This window comes from Vigna umbellata, chromosome 5 (assembly GCF_029865625.1).
Source record: "Vigna umbellata cultivar VRB3 chromosome 5, Vumbellata_1.0, whole genome shotgun sequence".
NCBI lineage: Eukaryota > Viridiplantae > Streptophyta > Magnoliopsida > Fabales > Fabaceae > Vigna > Vigna umbellata.
The window spans coordinates 33,700,364-33,718,202 of NC_142169.1; the positions used below are offsets into that span (position 1 = coordinate 33,700,364).

Here is a 17,839-nt window from a genome sequence, read left to right on the forward strand (position 1 = left end):
ATTAGATAGAAAAGCAGAATATTAACATAACCTTAAAATTTGTACCAAATAGCCTAATAGATTCATGAGCATTGTTAACTTTAATGGTAGCAAGTTGTGCATGATACAAAATTGCCATGAATCACATTCAAAGTTTCCCCATCTGAGTTAGAACTGCCTTGTCCTTTTTACTCCCCAATCACGAGTTAGTTTCACCCAGAATTGTCATGAAAAGAATTCAAGAATATGTCTTGCTACTTTAACTGAACCACAATTGCAGTGTGGAGCTAGAATTTTAGAACATAAAAAATTTGAAAAAACTGCTAGCTGATCATTAAAGCAGAAGTAAAGCAGAAGAGACAAAAACAATCAATTCCACACAAACGATTCTTTTATGTTTTGTAGAAGAGAAAAAGTGATGTAGCTGACCATTAATCTAAGCAAGTTATCATCAATTCGAGACAGGAGTATGCTGAAGATTAAAAGCCAATGACAATTAGGGACACAATGAACAAGGAATTTGAAGGACCATAGACGAGTAAGAAAGATAAAAGCATGAAAAAAAAAACATCAGAAGGTGCTTCAATTCATTATCAAAGTAAAACGAAGTTCAAGATCATGCATCATCATCATCATATCATTTCCCCTCACCCAAAAAATTCCAAAGATACACAAACACTTGACAGCCACATAGCCCCTACTTCAGTCTCGTTCCTTCATGGGTTTAACTTTCAACAATTGCTGTGACTCCCTGTCCCTATGCCCTATTGTTAACATAACAGTTCCCCATCAAAGAAAATGTGAGAATCAATCACTAGACTCCATGATTGCATTGAATCCTTGAGGACTCTCAACCAATATCATTATGTACACTTTGACAATGATAAAGGGGATTCCAGAGAAAAAAAGTTGAGAGCTTTTATATACTCTAACTTACCTTCTTCTCCTCCTTTACTACTACCATGCTCTCATCCCACTGTTTACATCCATAGACCAAGTCCTACGCGATCGCGGAGAAGGATCCATACTAGAACGAGATGAACTCGCTCTCATAGACTCTCTACTAGAAGCAGAACGCTGTGTAGTACTAGAACCACTACTTCCAACCCCACCTCTGAAGCAACCAAACAAATTGCGGAAAAACCTGTTCAATCCCCCACTCTCTCTCCCTCTGTTCCCTCTAGAAGACCATGAAATCCTCCTAGGCTCACCTCCATTGTTAAACCCTCCATCCATTTCAGTATAAACCACAGGAAGCTCCCTCTCAGCACCTCTTCTCCCACCGGAAAATCTCCCAACAGCAAACCCTCCACCGGGCAACCTCCAAATCGTCAACCCCACATTCTCTTCCTCGTTCAAGCCAACATTTTGTGGTGGATTTGAATTTGCATTTGAATTTGCGTTTGAGGAATCCGCAGGTAACTCGTGGCGACAAACAGGACAAGAATTGTGGAGAGCGAGCCATGGTAAGATGCATTCAGGGTGATATATATGCTTACACGGCATTTCCCTCACCGCGGTACCTAATTCAAAAGCTTCTTTGCACACCGCACAGTGTGATTCCATGGCTAAGTGAGTGTTATCAATTTCGATGGTTGGTAAGGAATCTATGGCTGCTTTTGACGCAGGAGGGTGCTCATACCTTCCAATACCGTTGATCTCAATCTGAGACAGTTGCTCCAGAAGCCTATCGAATCCAGATCCGAGTAGAAACTCTGACATGCTCGGAGGCAAGGGTCTCAGGCCAGAACCGGCACCATCGTCGTAGAAGAGCTCAAAGCCTCGACTTTCCTCCTCGCTGGTAGCGGAGGTGGCAGCTGCGCTGCCGCGGAGGACGATAACGGGGTTGAAGGGGGAGCGGTCACCACCGTTGCGGCGGGTGCGGCGCAGGAAGGGACGGGCAGCGTTGTCGGAGGCAGGGCGCTGGCCGATCATGTACATGGCGGCAGCAGGGAAGCGACGACGGCGAGGGTCGAGGTGGACTGAGCGCGGCGGGTGTTCGATTTCTTCGATGAATCCGCCGTCGCAGTCGGGACAGACCACGGCATCCTGGCGAAAAACGCGGACGAATCGGCTGCACCGGTAGCACCAGTACGAGGATGTCCCAGAAGACATCATCGTGAAGTAGATCTCGAAGGAACCGACGGATCCGCAAACAGGATTCAAATTTTTTGACCAGATTCTCGTGGAAAAACACCTATAAGAAAAGGAAGAAAAGGAGGGCAAAACAAAGATAAGATGAAAGGAGTTAAAGACTGTGAGGGATGGTTCATGTGTCTATGTGGGAGTTTCCATGGAAGAGAGAGAGGGAGGCAGGGAGCGACGGCAAGGTCATGTGTCGCGTGGAACAAAGATAACAGCGAAACCGCGTAGTCATGTCTTAGCGTGTCACCAACCACGTGGCCGATTGTGGTTGGATGCAACCCAAACGGCACCGTCTTGATGATGAAACCTTGTTAATAAGCTGAATGAGCCGTTTTGGGACTTTGTTTTCAACTTTACTCTTTCTTTCTCTGTCTTAACGTGGACACATTCTAATCATTCCTTTCCATCCTTAAAAAAATACTACACACTTTTCTGTTCTAATCAACTTAACATATCTAGATTTTCTTCCTTTCTTCTATATTTCTATAATATACAGATTTTGTTATTATGTTTTACTTTAATTTAATTAATTGATTACTCGTTCAATACATGCTTATCTTTTACATTTTAGATAAGAAGTAAATACTTAGTTATTTTTAGGAAAGTCAAATACAAATCTTTTGTTTGTGGCTGTGTAATGGATGATAGTTACAAAGGACAAAAAATATCTTACTTAAATATCAATCTATGACATTATTACTAAATATTTTTAAATTAATTTGATGGGCTAATCTTATTGCTTAAGTCACTTATTAAACTTAATGTTATGTTATTGCAAATAAACATAAATCATCACTTGAATAATCAATTAGATGTTAAAATATTACATCTAGAAAACAGCGACGCGATATCTTATATACATAAAATATTTCTTCGAACATAAATTATATATTATTTTGTGTTATATATTTTAAATATTCTTTATAAATAACTTGAGACAGATATATTTTTATATCAAAATGGTATAAGAAAACATCCATATAATTTATAGCTTCGAGAGGATAAACAGATGTTATTTCTCTTATTTTATTATTAAATTAATTCGCTAAATTATGTAAAAAATATAGCATACATTAAAAGAACTCAACAATTTATGAGTAAAAGTCAATTAAGCCAAAATAATTTAATAGTTTTTAAATATATTCTCTTCCTAAAAGAAATATTTCATCGCATTGTTAACATTCCCTTAAAATTTTCCTCTCCTCTCTTTGATTGTTGGGATATTTTTTTTGTTTTGTTTTTTTGTCTACAAATAGGAAAAATATTATGTCATTTTCAAATGTGGTGGGGTAGGGGCATTGTTTTTCAAAGGAGCGTTATGGCGTGCATTTTCTCCTTTCCATCTTTTAACGCCGTGTTTGGTTGGTTGATTGTTTCTGTTCAGATTTTAAAACAAAAATATATAAACATGAAAAGAAGATTGAAATAAAGGTGTAGGTTCTATTGTGATAAGTAATAATAATTGAAAATCCGTAAAAAAAAAGTGATAATAATTGAGTTTGAATTGGTAGTCTTAAATGACCACATTAATAAATAAATGAAGAATGGATTGTAGTGCCACACGCTGGCCTTAATAAACGCTCAGAGAATCTTTTAATACAGGTTTTGGTAATGAATGTTGCTCGTACATATTCAAAATCCCATAAATTAATATTGGACTGTATATTATATACTGCCAAATGAACAGCTAAACAATTAATTTTACTTTAAAAGTTCAAAATAAATAAATACAGACAAAAAACATTAAGATATTTAATATATTCACTAATAGGCAGTCTTGTTATATAATGGTGTATATAAAAATCTTTCATATGAATACTATTAAATAATAGAATATCTTTATTTCCTAATAATAATTCTTAACTTAAAATCATAAAAAATAGTAGTAATTTAAAAATAATGAGAATACATTATTTTAATATTAAATTTTTTTAATATAAATAATTTTGTTATGAATAGTTATATTTTAAAATATATATTTTTTAAAATTACTTGATTTTTTAAATTTTTTTTGGAGTTTTTGTTCTCTGTTCGTTTGTTTAAAGATCAAATATTGCCTAAATGATTCTCGCTGCAAGATCTTCAAGTTTAACTTATCAGTTTTTCGGATAGAGTAAATTGATTTTATACTTCTTTTTTTGTCAATTTCGTTTTTCTTATATGCTAGCTTTCTTTGTTTTGCATGTGAAGTTTAAGTCTTCTATAAGACTCTTTGTTGATTAGTGGTCCTAATGGTGTACCATGTTCATATTTTTGTGGTTCGTAAGAGTCTGTTTTGTGTCAATTAAGACTTGTTTAGCTTTTAGTTTAATAAAATCTGATTTTTTTTAATGAAATATAAGGTATAAGTTTTTGGGTTGTAGGTTTGATATGATAAACCTTATTCTTGACCAAATAAACAAATTGGCATTCAATGTGAGTTATAAACATGTTTTGAATCATATATAGTGTCAAAAATACCATTTTGATCATTTAGATAGGTTTTGAGTGCATTTAGATCAGGTTTAGAAGTTGTTTTCATTTGGTATAGTGTTGAGCAACCCTGTGTGGTGCTAAACATAGCAAAACCCAGGAGCCACTGGGCTTTAGGACGTTGAGCGCCACCTTGGGTATTGAGCGCCACAAAGTTAGGGATCTCTCTGACTTTTTGGCACTAAGCAGTGAACTAGTGTTTTGAGCGTCACTTCTCTACTACATATCTGAGCTTTTAGTTTTCTTAATTCGCTAGGCGAGTGACTTACTCGCTAAACGACAGTCTAGTATGAGATATCTACTTTGTGTTTTCTTTTAAGCTTTTTATACTTTAAAAAGTTGTTTTTATTTAGATTGTTTTACACATATTAATCAAATGAGGGTGAATATTATATATGTTGATGATTGATGAATATGGGATTGTATGATGTTACTTTAATTATGATATGAAGGTGACAATGAATTATGGTTGTTGGTATAATATTAATTTTGGCGTAATTCTATGGAACTCATTAGATTATATGGTGACGTTCATTAATGTGATGTATTGATGCAAAGACTCAATATTGAAAGTTATCCTAACGCTTCAATAATCATTCAATCTCAAGTACATAACGATGATTGTGTGTTGAGAAGCAGCAGGAGATCCTAATCTATAGTTTAATTCTTTAACTATAGGTGGTAGACAGACTAGCCTTGTGTGGTAGCTTGGGTCGGCCAAATGTTCCACCACTACAAGAGCAAAAACTTATCATAGTTTGACATCACTAGATGGTCAAGTCTAAGTGTTATGAGTATGTGTATATTTTCGGTTAATTTGATGACGTAACTAAAATACATGGTTGTATGCCTTATGATCGATTTATATAACTTGTATATATGTTAACTTTTGTATTTTATTGTATGAAGAATCTTTTTGTATGCTAACTTACCCTTTATTCTATGTGTTTGTTTGTTTTGTTTCTTTTTATTTATGGTCACCTTAATGGTAGGAGCAAAGAAGGATGTTTATGGTGAGCTGATGCTAGGAGGAGATGGAATGAGGTGTAAAATAAGACCTTTGGTTTCAATTTCATTTGTTTTTGAAAGATCTTATTACACTTTTGGTTCAATGTAATATTTCTTAGTAGCCAATATATTGTGTATATTTTACTATTATAAATTATATTTGGATATCTATAATAACATTTTATATACTTTCTTTAAGTTAACTATTTGTATTATTGAAGATGTGATGAATCCTATGATAATGAAATACTATGAAAATTAGGATGCTACATTTTGGTATATTATATACTTTCTTTGAATTAACTTAACTACTCCTTTTCTTTTGTCAACCATGAACATCTAAATCTTTCTATTTATTTTAATAACACAATTACAACATTATCTTCATATTCATTCAATTGCAAAACCTATATACTTTCTTTGAATTAACTTAACTACTCCTTTTCTTTTGTCAACCATGAACATCTAAATCTTTCTATTTATTTTAATAACACAATTACAACATTATCTTCATATTCATTCAATTGCAAAACCTATATATAACACATTTTTATGTGATTTAAGAGTAGTTATATTTTACAGTTGGATAAAAAAATTGGAATACAAAACATTGACAATTCATCCTTGCATAAAGTTTCACTTCACATAAACCATTTTATTTGTTTTGCAAAATGATGCCATAATTTGGAGTTTGAAAAATTTTTATATTTTATATTGGCTAAAAATGAAACGAAATTAATATATATATATATATATATATATATATATATATATATATATATATATATATATATATATATAAAAGTAGGTAAACTTTCTTTATAAGCCAAGTTTACAAGGTTTAATTAAGCTTAAAGTTGATTTCTTAACATAGTATATGAGTCACGGGTTAGAGTCTATCTTAACGAAGTTTATTGTTCGATGAGTCTATTCTTCAGTCTGCTATCAAATCACTTATTAATGCTATGTACTACATTCGATATGTATATACCTTGGTGTGAGAAATATGTGTCAGAAGTAGGGATGAGCAAAGTACACTATACTGCATTGTATTATAAAAAATTATAGTTAACTATAAACCGTTCAGAAAAACTGCACTGAACTAAAAAATAGTCAGAGTAGCTGAACTGAACTATTTTCTAGTTCAATTATATTGGAGTACATTTCAGTTAACTAGTTTTTAGTTCACTATAATGCAGTTCAATTAACTACAGTCCAGGTTCAATTACCTCATGACAACACATCAACACTAAACTCTTCCCAAAGACATAAACCAAAAAACTGCAGAAGAAAATAGAGCATGATAAAGTAAAATTCCGAGAATTAATTAATATACGCCACAATAATATTAATTTGGTAGAAACAAAGCATAATAAAATAATTCATCCACACAAATATCATCTCATCTACGTGAACTCAGAATTCTCTGCTTTAGGCAAACTCATCAACCAAACACCTTTTCCACCAAAACCCGATTGATGACACATACAGAATAAAACTAGGGTCATGGTATGCAACGTCGCATTGAGCTAGGGCAGCTAGGGCAACATTTTAGGAATAATTGGAAATGAGGGAATAATGGAAAAACCACAGTTCTGAGACAATTAACTGAAAAATGAGATAAGTTCAGTTTTTCAAAACTGAACTAGAAAATAGTTTATTTAAGTTTTTGTAAAAATGGATTAGTTTTTTTCAGTATAATATAATATAGTTCAGATTAGTTATTTTTGTCCATTCCTAGTTATAAGTCCTATATTAACTAGTGATAAGAAGAATTTATAATACATAAGTATATGCAAACCTTGTTCATATTACTCATTAAATCTAATTAATATCTAATCACATTCGATAGTTATATATATAACTCGCCATGTTTACTATCCCATTATTCATTAATATCTAATAACGTATTAACTCGATATGATAAAAATTATTAGAAATCTCATATGAAATAGCGTATTACAAAACTTAAATTTGGTTTAAAATCTAATTTTTACAGTAACAAAATTGAAAAACCTCTCAGGATATAATAATTGAAGCTAACTTCATTGTTTTCTAATTTTCAACTGGGTTAATAAATGCATGTAGACTTGACCACTACATGTTTTGTGACCCACAGTTTGTTTACTTCACAAGGGAGAATTTGGTTGGTGTTTTCAAGTTGGAAATAATTCGAATACTAAGTGGGCAATTACCATGTACAACTCCGACAAGAAAGGAAGCCAGCCAGATTTGTATTTGCTGGAACACATATCTGATAACAATGAAACCATTTAAATTTTCACAGTAAATTTTCATATTGATTAGATATAGATATAAACATGAGTAATATTTTTTTAAAAATATTTTTAATTTCTTACTTAATTTAAAAAATTTATATACTTTATTCGATTTTTAACTTTTTAATGTACTTAGAATACGTGTTTGATTATTTTTATTTTTATTTAACACTTATTTAATTATCATTTAATATTTTTAATTTATATTTATATAATTATAATTTTTGTATTAGTATTTAATATTAAAAATTCGTATTATTTTGACATTGAATATTTGATTTTATTATATTTTTGTATTGTAACTTTTATTTTTTGATAAGAAATATTTAATTAATATTTTGGATAATAAATAGATAAATAAGGAGGAGTATATATGTTTTTAATAAAAATGGGACGAAACAAAAATTTTACACTCATTAAATAGAAATAAGGTCTGATTTAACTCATTGATTTGAGTTTGTTTGCTAACTCAATTTTTTACTGATAAAATTATAATTACCAAATTTAATGTTTGTTTGAGGTGTTGCTATTTTGCTTGTTTAATTCATGGCTCTTGATTATCGTTACAATGGACACCGCATTTTTATTTTATTCTTTGGGTATTATATTATGTTATTTTACAAATCAAATGGGAACTTACTATATATTAATACTATAGTTAAAATAATAAAGTTTGATGTATCACTTTTATTTTATTATTATACTTTTTGTTATAGCATTGAAAAATAGCATACAAATCTCTATAACCTTGCTTGTTGGGCTTTACCGTCATTTCGTACTTCTCAAGGCTTTTGTAGAAAATAATATGGAAAAGAAAATCTATTATCATGCTTTTATATTCATTTAAAAAAAAACAAATGAATTTTGTTTTATTTCAGACTATATTTGATTTTTATTTGTTATAATTTAAGATAAATTGAAAAGACCAGGGAGTAAAATCCCAGTATCCAATAAATTCTTCATCGTCATCTCTCCATTATAAAAGTTAAAAAATTGCTGAAACAATCTCAAAATTTCCTAATTTTTACATGATTCTTTACCTCATGCAATTATGTAACAATGCTTAACCTATTTATTTATTTTTGGAACAAGCTTTTCCACATAATAATGAGCAGTTTTAATTTTAAAAATAATTCAAGGGTAGCACTAGGTTTTTATTATTGAAAAACCAGTGAAAATACATCACATAATAACATTATTTTCATTGTTATTATTATAATTATAAAATTAAATATAAATAATTTTTATAATTTTAGTGTTAATATTTTTATGTTTTATAGGAAGTTTTTTAATTAAAAAATAGTTAAGTTTTTTAAAAAGGTTAAATAAAAAATAATTAAAATTTAAATACACAGTCATTTAAACATAATAATGCGTAGAGTAATTATTTTAATTTTTTTTAAAGAATAAAATTAAAAATAATCGTGGATATCAAAGATAAATCTCCTCCATTCATGTATAAGTATGGATTAAGAATCTTCATTTCTCAATCTTATAACGACTGAGCTAATATTATTTATGAATTTTAGAATTATATATATATATATATATATATATATATATACACACACACACACATTTTTTATAAAATTATAGATTTTCGTTTTTATTTCTATTTTTTTAACAATTCTATAGATTTTTCAATATCACAAACGGGTTATTATTATTAAAAGAATTAAAAATCCCTTAATAACTTTTAATCTTTAGTAACATGATATTTTACTTATTAAAACATTTAAAATGACAATAAACTAAGTATTATTAATAAATGTAATACATATTTTAAAAACTATATAAACATTTTTGGGGATATTTTATTTACTTTATAACTTATTCATTTTTAAGATTCACAATTTTTAAGATTTAAATTTCCTAGAATGTAAAAAATTTATTGGTTACTAATCTTCCCATAACAACACTTACGAGAAGGATGACTACATTTTAAAAAAAATTCATCAGATTTTCGAATAAGAAGAATTAGGACGAAAAATTTAGAATATGTAAACTGTGTTAAAACAACTACATTTTTATTATAATTCCACTTAAAGAGCGAAACATGGTATAAAACATCTTCAATTTTGCTTCTATGTGGTCTCTATTTAAAAAATTTGCGTCAGTGAGCATTTTTTAGTTTAGTTCACTGACTCATAATTGTCCAGTCTATGGAGGAACTAAATTCTTGTTTCTTCAACCCTTCAATTTTGGATTCCCTATCTGAGGATTCTCTTCACGAAATCATCGGCAGCTACAATGGCTTCTGCGACGCGACGCAATCCCTTCTCACCGGGAACGGCGATCTCTCCGTCGCTCCCGACTTCGTTTCTCACGTTCACGCCCTCTGCAAACACCGTCTCCATTCCCTCGTTCAAGACCACTTTCTTCGAGTCCTCGAGGTACCCAACAATTTATTTCACCGACAGTGGTCCAAAGTTTGAAAATTTATCGACTATTTTGGTTGCAGGAGACTTTTGAACGAAATGGGGCATCAAGATTTTGGCGCCATTTTGATCCCTACTCTCATGTTGCGGGTTTGAACAAGAATGACGATCTTGATGTTAGTGTGTTTTTATCCTTACTTCACTTCTTTCTTTCTTTTTCTTTTTTCGTTGTGGTTGGTGTTTACTTCTGCTTTATGAATTGTTGAAACAGATTGACGAGGATGAAATTCAGAGTGTGTTGTATAATGCTTTGGAAGAGGTTACTCTGGAGAAACAGTATCAGGAGAAGTGTCTTTTGATGTTGGTGCATGGTTTGCAATCTTACCAGGACCAGATGTTAGAGGATAAACATGATTTTGAAGGAGAAAGAAGTTACCTTACTTCTAAGTATCAATGGATTGTCTCTTCTGTTCTTATGGCCACACTTCCTCGGCATTTCCCTGGTTTGTTTGCAGTTTGTTACTTTTTAATAGGTTAACGAGGGTTTGTTTAAGTAAACTGATTGCTTTGATTATGAATGCTTTTTTACTAATCTCGTGGTTTTCGCCATATGTATTCTTTAACATCAAAGTTTGATATGATTAGCACTAATATACTGGTTTACATAGGTTAGTTCCTAATGCAATATTTTATAGCTCTTGATCTATGTGGTTTGGATCTTTTAAAGTAACTGAGTATGATTAAATAAGTAATCTCTGTCATTGATAAAAAAAATAATGGCCGATGTTCCAAATACATCCATGATTTGTTAAATTTCTTCATGTAATATTTACCCGCCAACGATTGAAATTTGTTACTTTACCTTGTAAAAGTGAGCGAGTTACTCACTTTAGAGAAGCCACGTCCTTTTTTTGATGTTTGTCAGAACATTTAAGTTGCTTGAAAGCTCTGCTTATTAAAAATACAGTTACTGTGTTTCCTCTTCGTATCATTTTCTCCTATTTGATATTTTTTAAGGAGCTTACTGCTTTCATTCCTTTTTGCCTTGTATGTTTTTTTCCTGTTTGCAACTTTTAGTTATACTGCATTGGTATTTTAAAAGAAAACTGGAGGAGTTAAGTACGATCATGGATGAAGAGTTTTGTGATGATGCATCTCAAAATAAGGATGGCATGGATTTAGATGAAAAAGGAAAAGTATGCAACAAGGTTGGTGAAATGGATGTTGATGAGTGCTATAACGACCATAGGTTCTCGGAAAACAGTAGACTGGTGAAGAACATTGGAAAGGTTGTTCTTGATCTTAGAAATCTTGGATTTACTTCCATGGCGGAGGATGCTTATGCTTCTGCTATATTTTTACTACTGAAGGTGAGGATGTTTCTGAAATTCAAAGTCCTGGCTTTTCCAGCTTTCCTGAATCTCATTTTACCAATTTGGCTCTCACCATTTTGTTTCACTTATGTATCCCTTTGTAAACCTAATCTTTGGATGGCATTTGGCTTTCTCCTGTCTGAATGGCAGGCAAAAGTAAATGATGTAGCTGGTGATGATTATCGGAGTTCTGTTTTACAATCTATTAAAAGCTGGATACAGGTTTGTTGTGCATATAGAATTCCATCCTAATTATGCTATAATTTTGAATTGTTATTTTATATTATACATTGACACATAATTTTGACTCTAATTACATTATAAATGTGAATTTTTGCATCAGATAGTAATAATTAATGTTGTTGTACATTTTAGATGTTGGGAATTGATAAAAGAGACTGGTCAAAGGATGCCCAACCAGCAAAAAAATTTCCTATATCCAGTCTTGTCAAAATTTTATGCCACATACAAGTTTCACTCCACTTATTTTCTTGATAGCATTTTTTTCTTTATTAGACGTGTTGCATCTCAATTCTTACATAACCATGATTTCTTTCCTCATGATATATACTAAATTCTTTACATATATACCATACATGATATATACTAAACTCATTACATATACCATATCTATACATTCAATTAAATAAGATTTTATTATGATGCTTTGCTTTGGCCAATCATTTGTTTTCACAACAACCTAATTTACCCGCTTTACTAAAATATCAATGTTCATATGCATTTAAGTCTAGTAGATAAAAAGTATCTGCATAGTGCATACGAGTTCCAAACTCATTAATGGAATAACTTATTTTGAGACCCTATTTATATATTTCTGAAAGTTTGACTGTCACTGTACTTTATATAAAATATACTTTCTACCCATAGTAGCCAATTTAGGAAAAATGTACCCTCAATTCTAACACGGTATGCTGATAATTGGTATCATCCAGGCTGTTCCTCTCCAATTTCTGCACGCACTTCTTGTCTATCTTGGTGATGTAGTTAGTTATGAGAGTACTTCATCAGGTTTGAAATCACCTTTGGCACCACAACCATCTTCATGCTGTCCTGGAATTAATACTCCCTCTGAAGGGCTAGTGAGATGGAAGTTGCGGCTGGAATATTTTGCATATGAAACACTGCAAGATTTAAGAATAGCTAAATTATTTGAGATAATTGTTGATTATCCTGAGAGGTACCTTATTTATAGTTCTCTTTATTTCTTCTGGGATATCTATTAGAAAATTAATTGTCCTATTTCTTTTTTTTTAACAAATTGAATGGCTAGATCACACCGTTGCCTAAAATATATTTGTGGTTATAGCTTCGAGTCATAACAGAGAGATTGACAATTGTTCTAGGATTTAACATTTTCTTTCAGAAATGAAGTTGTTTCTGTTTATCACAACAATGAATCTAGAATTTAGATTATCAACTCTTTCTTCTTGCAGTTCCATGCTTGCCTTGGTTTTGAATAACTTTCAAGCTCCAACATTTCAAGCTCCAACATTTCGCACTTGTGCCATTTGGCTTGTCTTAACTAATTCATTCTTTGCTGGATTGTGGCTTGTTTGTTCATGTCTTCTGATAATTTATTTTCTTTCTCTCTACTAATTTTTGAAGCTCTCCTGCAATTGAAGACTTAAAATTGTGTCTTGAATACACTGGACAACATTCAAAGCTGGTGGAATCATTTATTTCAGCACTGCGATATCGCTTGCTTACTGCAGGTGCATCAACCAATGATATATTACACCAATATGTTTCAACAATTAAAGCACTTAGGACAATAGATCCTGCAGGTGTTTTCCTTGAGGCAGTTGGTGAACCCATAAGGGATTATTTAAGAGGAAGGAGGGATACCATAAAGTGCATAGTAACAATGCTGACAGATGGAACTGGTGGAAATTCAAGTTCCTCTGCGAATCCTGGAGATAGCCTTCTTGAAGAGTTGAACAGAGATGAAGAAATTCAAGAGAATGCTGGTGTTGATGATGATTTCAACAGTGATGATAGGCAAGCATGGATCAATGCCATGCGGTATATCTGTGTTCTGGATGATGATCAGTTGTATTTAATTATTTTTATGCCTGCCATATTATAAAATGACCTTTCTTTTAATTGCCTTTTCCAAGCAGATGGCAACCTGACCCTGTGGAAGCAGATCCATTAAAGGGAAGCAGAAACCAAAGGAAGGTTGATATACTTGGGATGATTGTTGGCATAATTGGTTCAAAAGATCAATTAGTTCATGAATATCGAACTATGCTTGCTGAAAAACTTCTAAATAAGTCAGATTATGATATTGATTCAGAGATACGTACTCTAGAACTCCTGAAGGTATTTATTCAAATAAAAACTCATGAAACCTGGGTGTTTGGTAGGTGTGGAGTTAATATTATATATTATTTTGTGTGTATTCATTCATGTTTTGTATTGCTATCTAAATATTTATTAATGCCTTTTGTTTTTGCAGATACACTTTGGAGAGAGCAGCCTACAGAAATGTGAGATTATGCTCAATGACCTAATTGGCTCAAAACGAACCAACAGTAACATTAAAGCTACCATAAGTCAGCTACCTCAGACAAGTAATTTCCAAGTTCATATTTCCCATGTTTGTGATTATTGCCAGCAACAATTTTAACTATTATTTATCTTTAATTCTGTTTCACAAACGAATTGGCGATGCTCCCTCAGGTGTTGAAGTGGGAGACAGTGCAATAATATCCATGGATGTAACTTCTGCCACTATCATATCTTCTAATTTCTGGCCTCCAATACAGGTTTGTGTTCACAATTATTTTATTGATTCTTTTGAATTTTAGTTAATGAGCAGATAAATTATTTATGTATGTCATCACACGACATCTATTCCTCAATAAGATTGTGTATTATATTTAGGCTCAGCAATAAGGCTTTTTTCTCTGAAGAAAGTGCCAAAACTTATTGTTCAATACAATTATTATTATTTTTTTACTATATATGTACTCTTCACTTTCTACGGGTACATTCATTATTTCTTTCAATTAATTTCATTTTAAGGATCACTTCTGCTTGAGATGCAGGAATTATGTTGGTCCCTTTGTTCCATAATGCCTTAACTTGTAAATCAAATCAGTTTTTTACATAGTTTATCCTCATCTTATCTTAAGCAAATAAAAAATGATCAAACATTCCTTTTTCTGATCCCACCTTTCCTGCTATTGTCACTGTTTTTCATTGTTGTCATCATTATGCTGAGGCAAATTTATATTCTCCAAACGAAAATGTACTACTCACTTATGTAACAATTTTTTGAAGCAAATATATGACTTTTTCTCTAAAAAGGTAAATCAGAAAATAAAGGCACATAAATAAAATCAGGTTTTTTAGTGTTGATTTTCAAGCAGTTAACAATTTCAAATTTGTGATATAACTTTTCAGTTCTCTCGTCTAGAAAGTTCAGGTAACTTTGCCTATGATTTTTTGTTTTATTGAGTTGTGTTAAGGTTGAAACGTAAACCAAGCACACTATGATAATATAATCTACCTGCTGATAAATGAAACATAATCTAGCCTTTCTCAACATAAAAGGAAAAGACAATCTAGATTTTTTTAATGATTTCATTGCTATACTGCAAAACTGCGTCTGTACTATTTTAACTTTGAGGAGATTTACAGGATGAGCCACTTAACCTGCCTGAACCTGTTGACCGTCTCCTATCTGATTATGCAAAGAGATTTAGTGAAATCAAAACTCCTCGTAAGCTTCAGTGGAAAAAAAGTCTTGGAACCATCAAGGTTAGTTGCTCTATATTTACTGTCTGTGGATATTTGGTACAGTTTTTGAACTTGATGAATAATGATGCCCCTTTCTCACCTTTTACTATTTGCTCCAAATATTACCATTTTCTATGGTTCAGCTGGAGTTGCAGTTTCAAGATAGGGAAATGCAGTTCACAGTAGCCCCTGTTCACGCATCTATCATTATGAAATTTCAAGATCAACCAAGGTATCCTTAGCAATCTTTGCATACCTTTAGTCTGTTGTGTAGTAGTAATATTATATTGTATTTCTTTTTTCAGTTGGACGGCTAAAAACCTTGCAGCTGCTATTGGGATACCCGCAGATGCTTTAAATCGGAGAATAAATTTCTGGATAAGCAAGGTGGGTCTGGTGGACCACTTCTGCAAATTTTCTTGTTCTTCTTTTTGGTATCACTACTTTGCAGCCTGATTATATTTATTTTGTGCGGACGAATATTATCTCTTTTGAGTTAACTAACTTCTTTTTGGTATCACACTTTTTACTTTAACACTGAAGTTCATTTACATATGATGATTAAAGTTTTTCGATGACATGACTTGCTGGTCAAATGTGAACAATTTAACAGCTGTGAATTTTCTCTTTTAAAACCATGAAGTCTGAAGTTTAGTAGTGAAGTTGAAACTAAATACTCTTGCTTCTTTTTTGTACCCAGGGGATCATTACAGAGTCGCAAGGGGAAGATTCCTCTGACCATGTATACAACATTGTGGAAAACATGGCTGAGACAAGTAAGAATGGAGCCAGTGCTGGTACTCAAGATCTTCTAGGAGGTGACGAGGAGGAGGACAGATCTGTGGCTTCTGTAGAAAATCAACTTCTTAAGGAAATGACTGTATATGAGGTAAGTGGGATAAAGTGATGGTCAGTTGAGAGTTATGACTTACACTTTAATTTAACTATCCAATATTTAGAAAATTGACTGCCTAGACTTGAGAATCTTTGCAATGTATGCTGTTTAAATTTTAATCTTAGATGGTTAATATATGTTTAAACCGATCTTTTACAACAAATAGGCCTTCATCAATATGAGGGCAGGGAAAATATTTAATGAAGAAACGCTCTAGAGAATGGATTTTCCTTGAATAAATAAATACAGTTCTTCTTCATCATCAGCTTGTTATTCCTAGTTTTGCCAATATGAAAAAATACTTTTTGGCCAAAGACGGCTTCTGGGGTGCACATGTCTTTTCATTTATTCATCTCGAGACATTTAAACACAAAGGGTGTGCAATGCATAGATTAAAAGATATCTAACTGATGAAGCTTCTTTGCAGAAATTTATCATGGGGATGCTCACAAACTTTGGTAGCATGGCATTAGATCGCATTCACAATACTCTCAAGGTAATAATGGTTTTAACTTATAACTCCTGATAAAAAGAACAGTTTTACGCCTATATAAGTATTTGCATCTGTGATCAGATAGATTTAATTACATGATTGTATTGCAGATGTTTTGCATTGCTGATCCCCCATATGACAAATCACTCCAGCAACTACAAAGCTTTTTATCTGGTCTGGTTTCTGAGGAGAAGTTAGAACTTCGGGATGGAATGTACTTTCTAAAGAAGTAGTTTGATTAAAGAGTTGAAATGAAATGCCTTTGGTCACGAGCAAAAGGGTAAAATCTCTGCATGTGTTTCCATACATAATGTTCATGAATAACTTTATATTTGGAATTTACTGAACCGACAGCTTCAGCTCCATTCTTGGTGGCATCTTTGTGTTTGTCCTGAGGAAACTGCATCCTTTTGGCTAGTCATTTGTGTCAGTTTTATTTTGGTTATGCAATGGTAGTACCAATCTGAAGCATTCATCAAGTTGTTGGGATAACACTATCCAAGATATGCTAGATAATGCAAATTCAAGTACACCAATATCATCTTTGCCCCAGGAGATGTGGATTTGAAGACGTTATTAGCTTTCAACATATGCTACTCCTTGGTTTGTGAACCTTTTCCAAAAGCTTCCACCTTTGCGATTATCATCTATTCTGAACGAGTCACCTTCCGGTATGTAAATTTGTAGTATTTAGTGCTAATTTAAGTTTAGATGATATTATGAATCGAATAGGAAACAATATTTTATAGTGTTTACATCAAATGTAAGTTAATTTGTTTGGTACTTTTTTCATAACTCATTAGATAATAGAGTAAACCTGAACAAAATTGTAAGATACTTAACGAAAAATCACATTAAATCAAGTAGATCATTACCATAACCACCTAGCTGAGTAAGTGTATGTCTGCTACCCCAAATTATTAATTAAAATCTTTTTAATAGAAAAAATGTAGTTGAGATCAAAGTTATCTGTTAGGGTTTTTTTTTTGACGAATATTTATATATTGTATAGATATATTATACCTTTAAACCTCGTATCTTATTTTAATTGT

At 32.0% G+C, this 17,839-nt stretch overlaps 2 protein-coding genes across 2 annotated transcripts; one reads left to right on the forward strand and one right to left on the reverse strand.

The window, feature by feature from the left end:
• Positions 1-535: 535 nt before the first annotated feature.
• RHC2A (RING-H2 finger C2A) lies at positions 536-2,406 on the reverse strand. The gene has a single exon (XM_088091443.1). It carries the CDS (start codon positions 2,095-2,097, stop codon positions 937-939), a length of 1,161 nt encoding a protein of 386 aa, XP_087947569.1. The 5' UTR covers positions 2,098-2,406; the 3' UTR covers positions 536-936.
• A 7,575-nt stretch (positions 2,407-9,981) lies between these two features.
• Positions 9,982-17,573, forward strand: APC2 (anaphase-promoting complex/cyclosome 2). The gene is made up of 16 exons (XM_088091713.1): positions 9,982-10,276; positions 10,345-10,437; positions 10,533-10,764; positions 11,339-11,631; positions 11,785-11,856; positions 12,588-12,832; positions 13,261-13,677; positions 13,776-13,977; positions 14,114-14,228; positions 14,338-14,423; positions 15,301-15,420; positions 15,543-15,631; positions 15,705-15,786; positions 16,100-16,288; positions 16,722-16,790; positions 16,898-17,573. The coding sequence occupies exons 1-16, from the start codon at positions 10,046-10,048 to the stop codon at positions 17,018-17,020; spliced, it is 2,658 nt and encodes an 885-aa protein (XP_087947839.1). The 5' UTR covers positions 9,982-10,045; the 3' UTR covers positions 17,021-17,573.
• Positions 17,574-17,839: the final 266 nt, after the last annotated feature.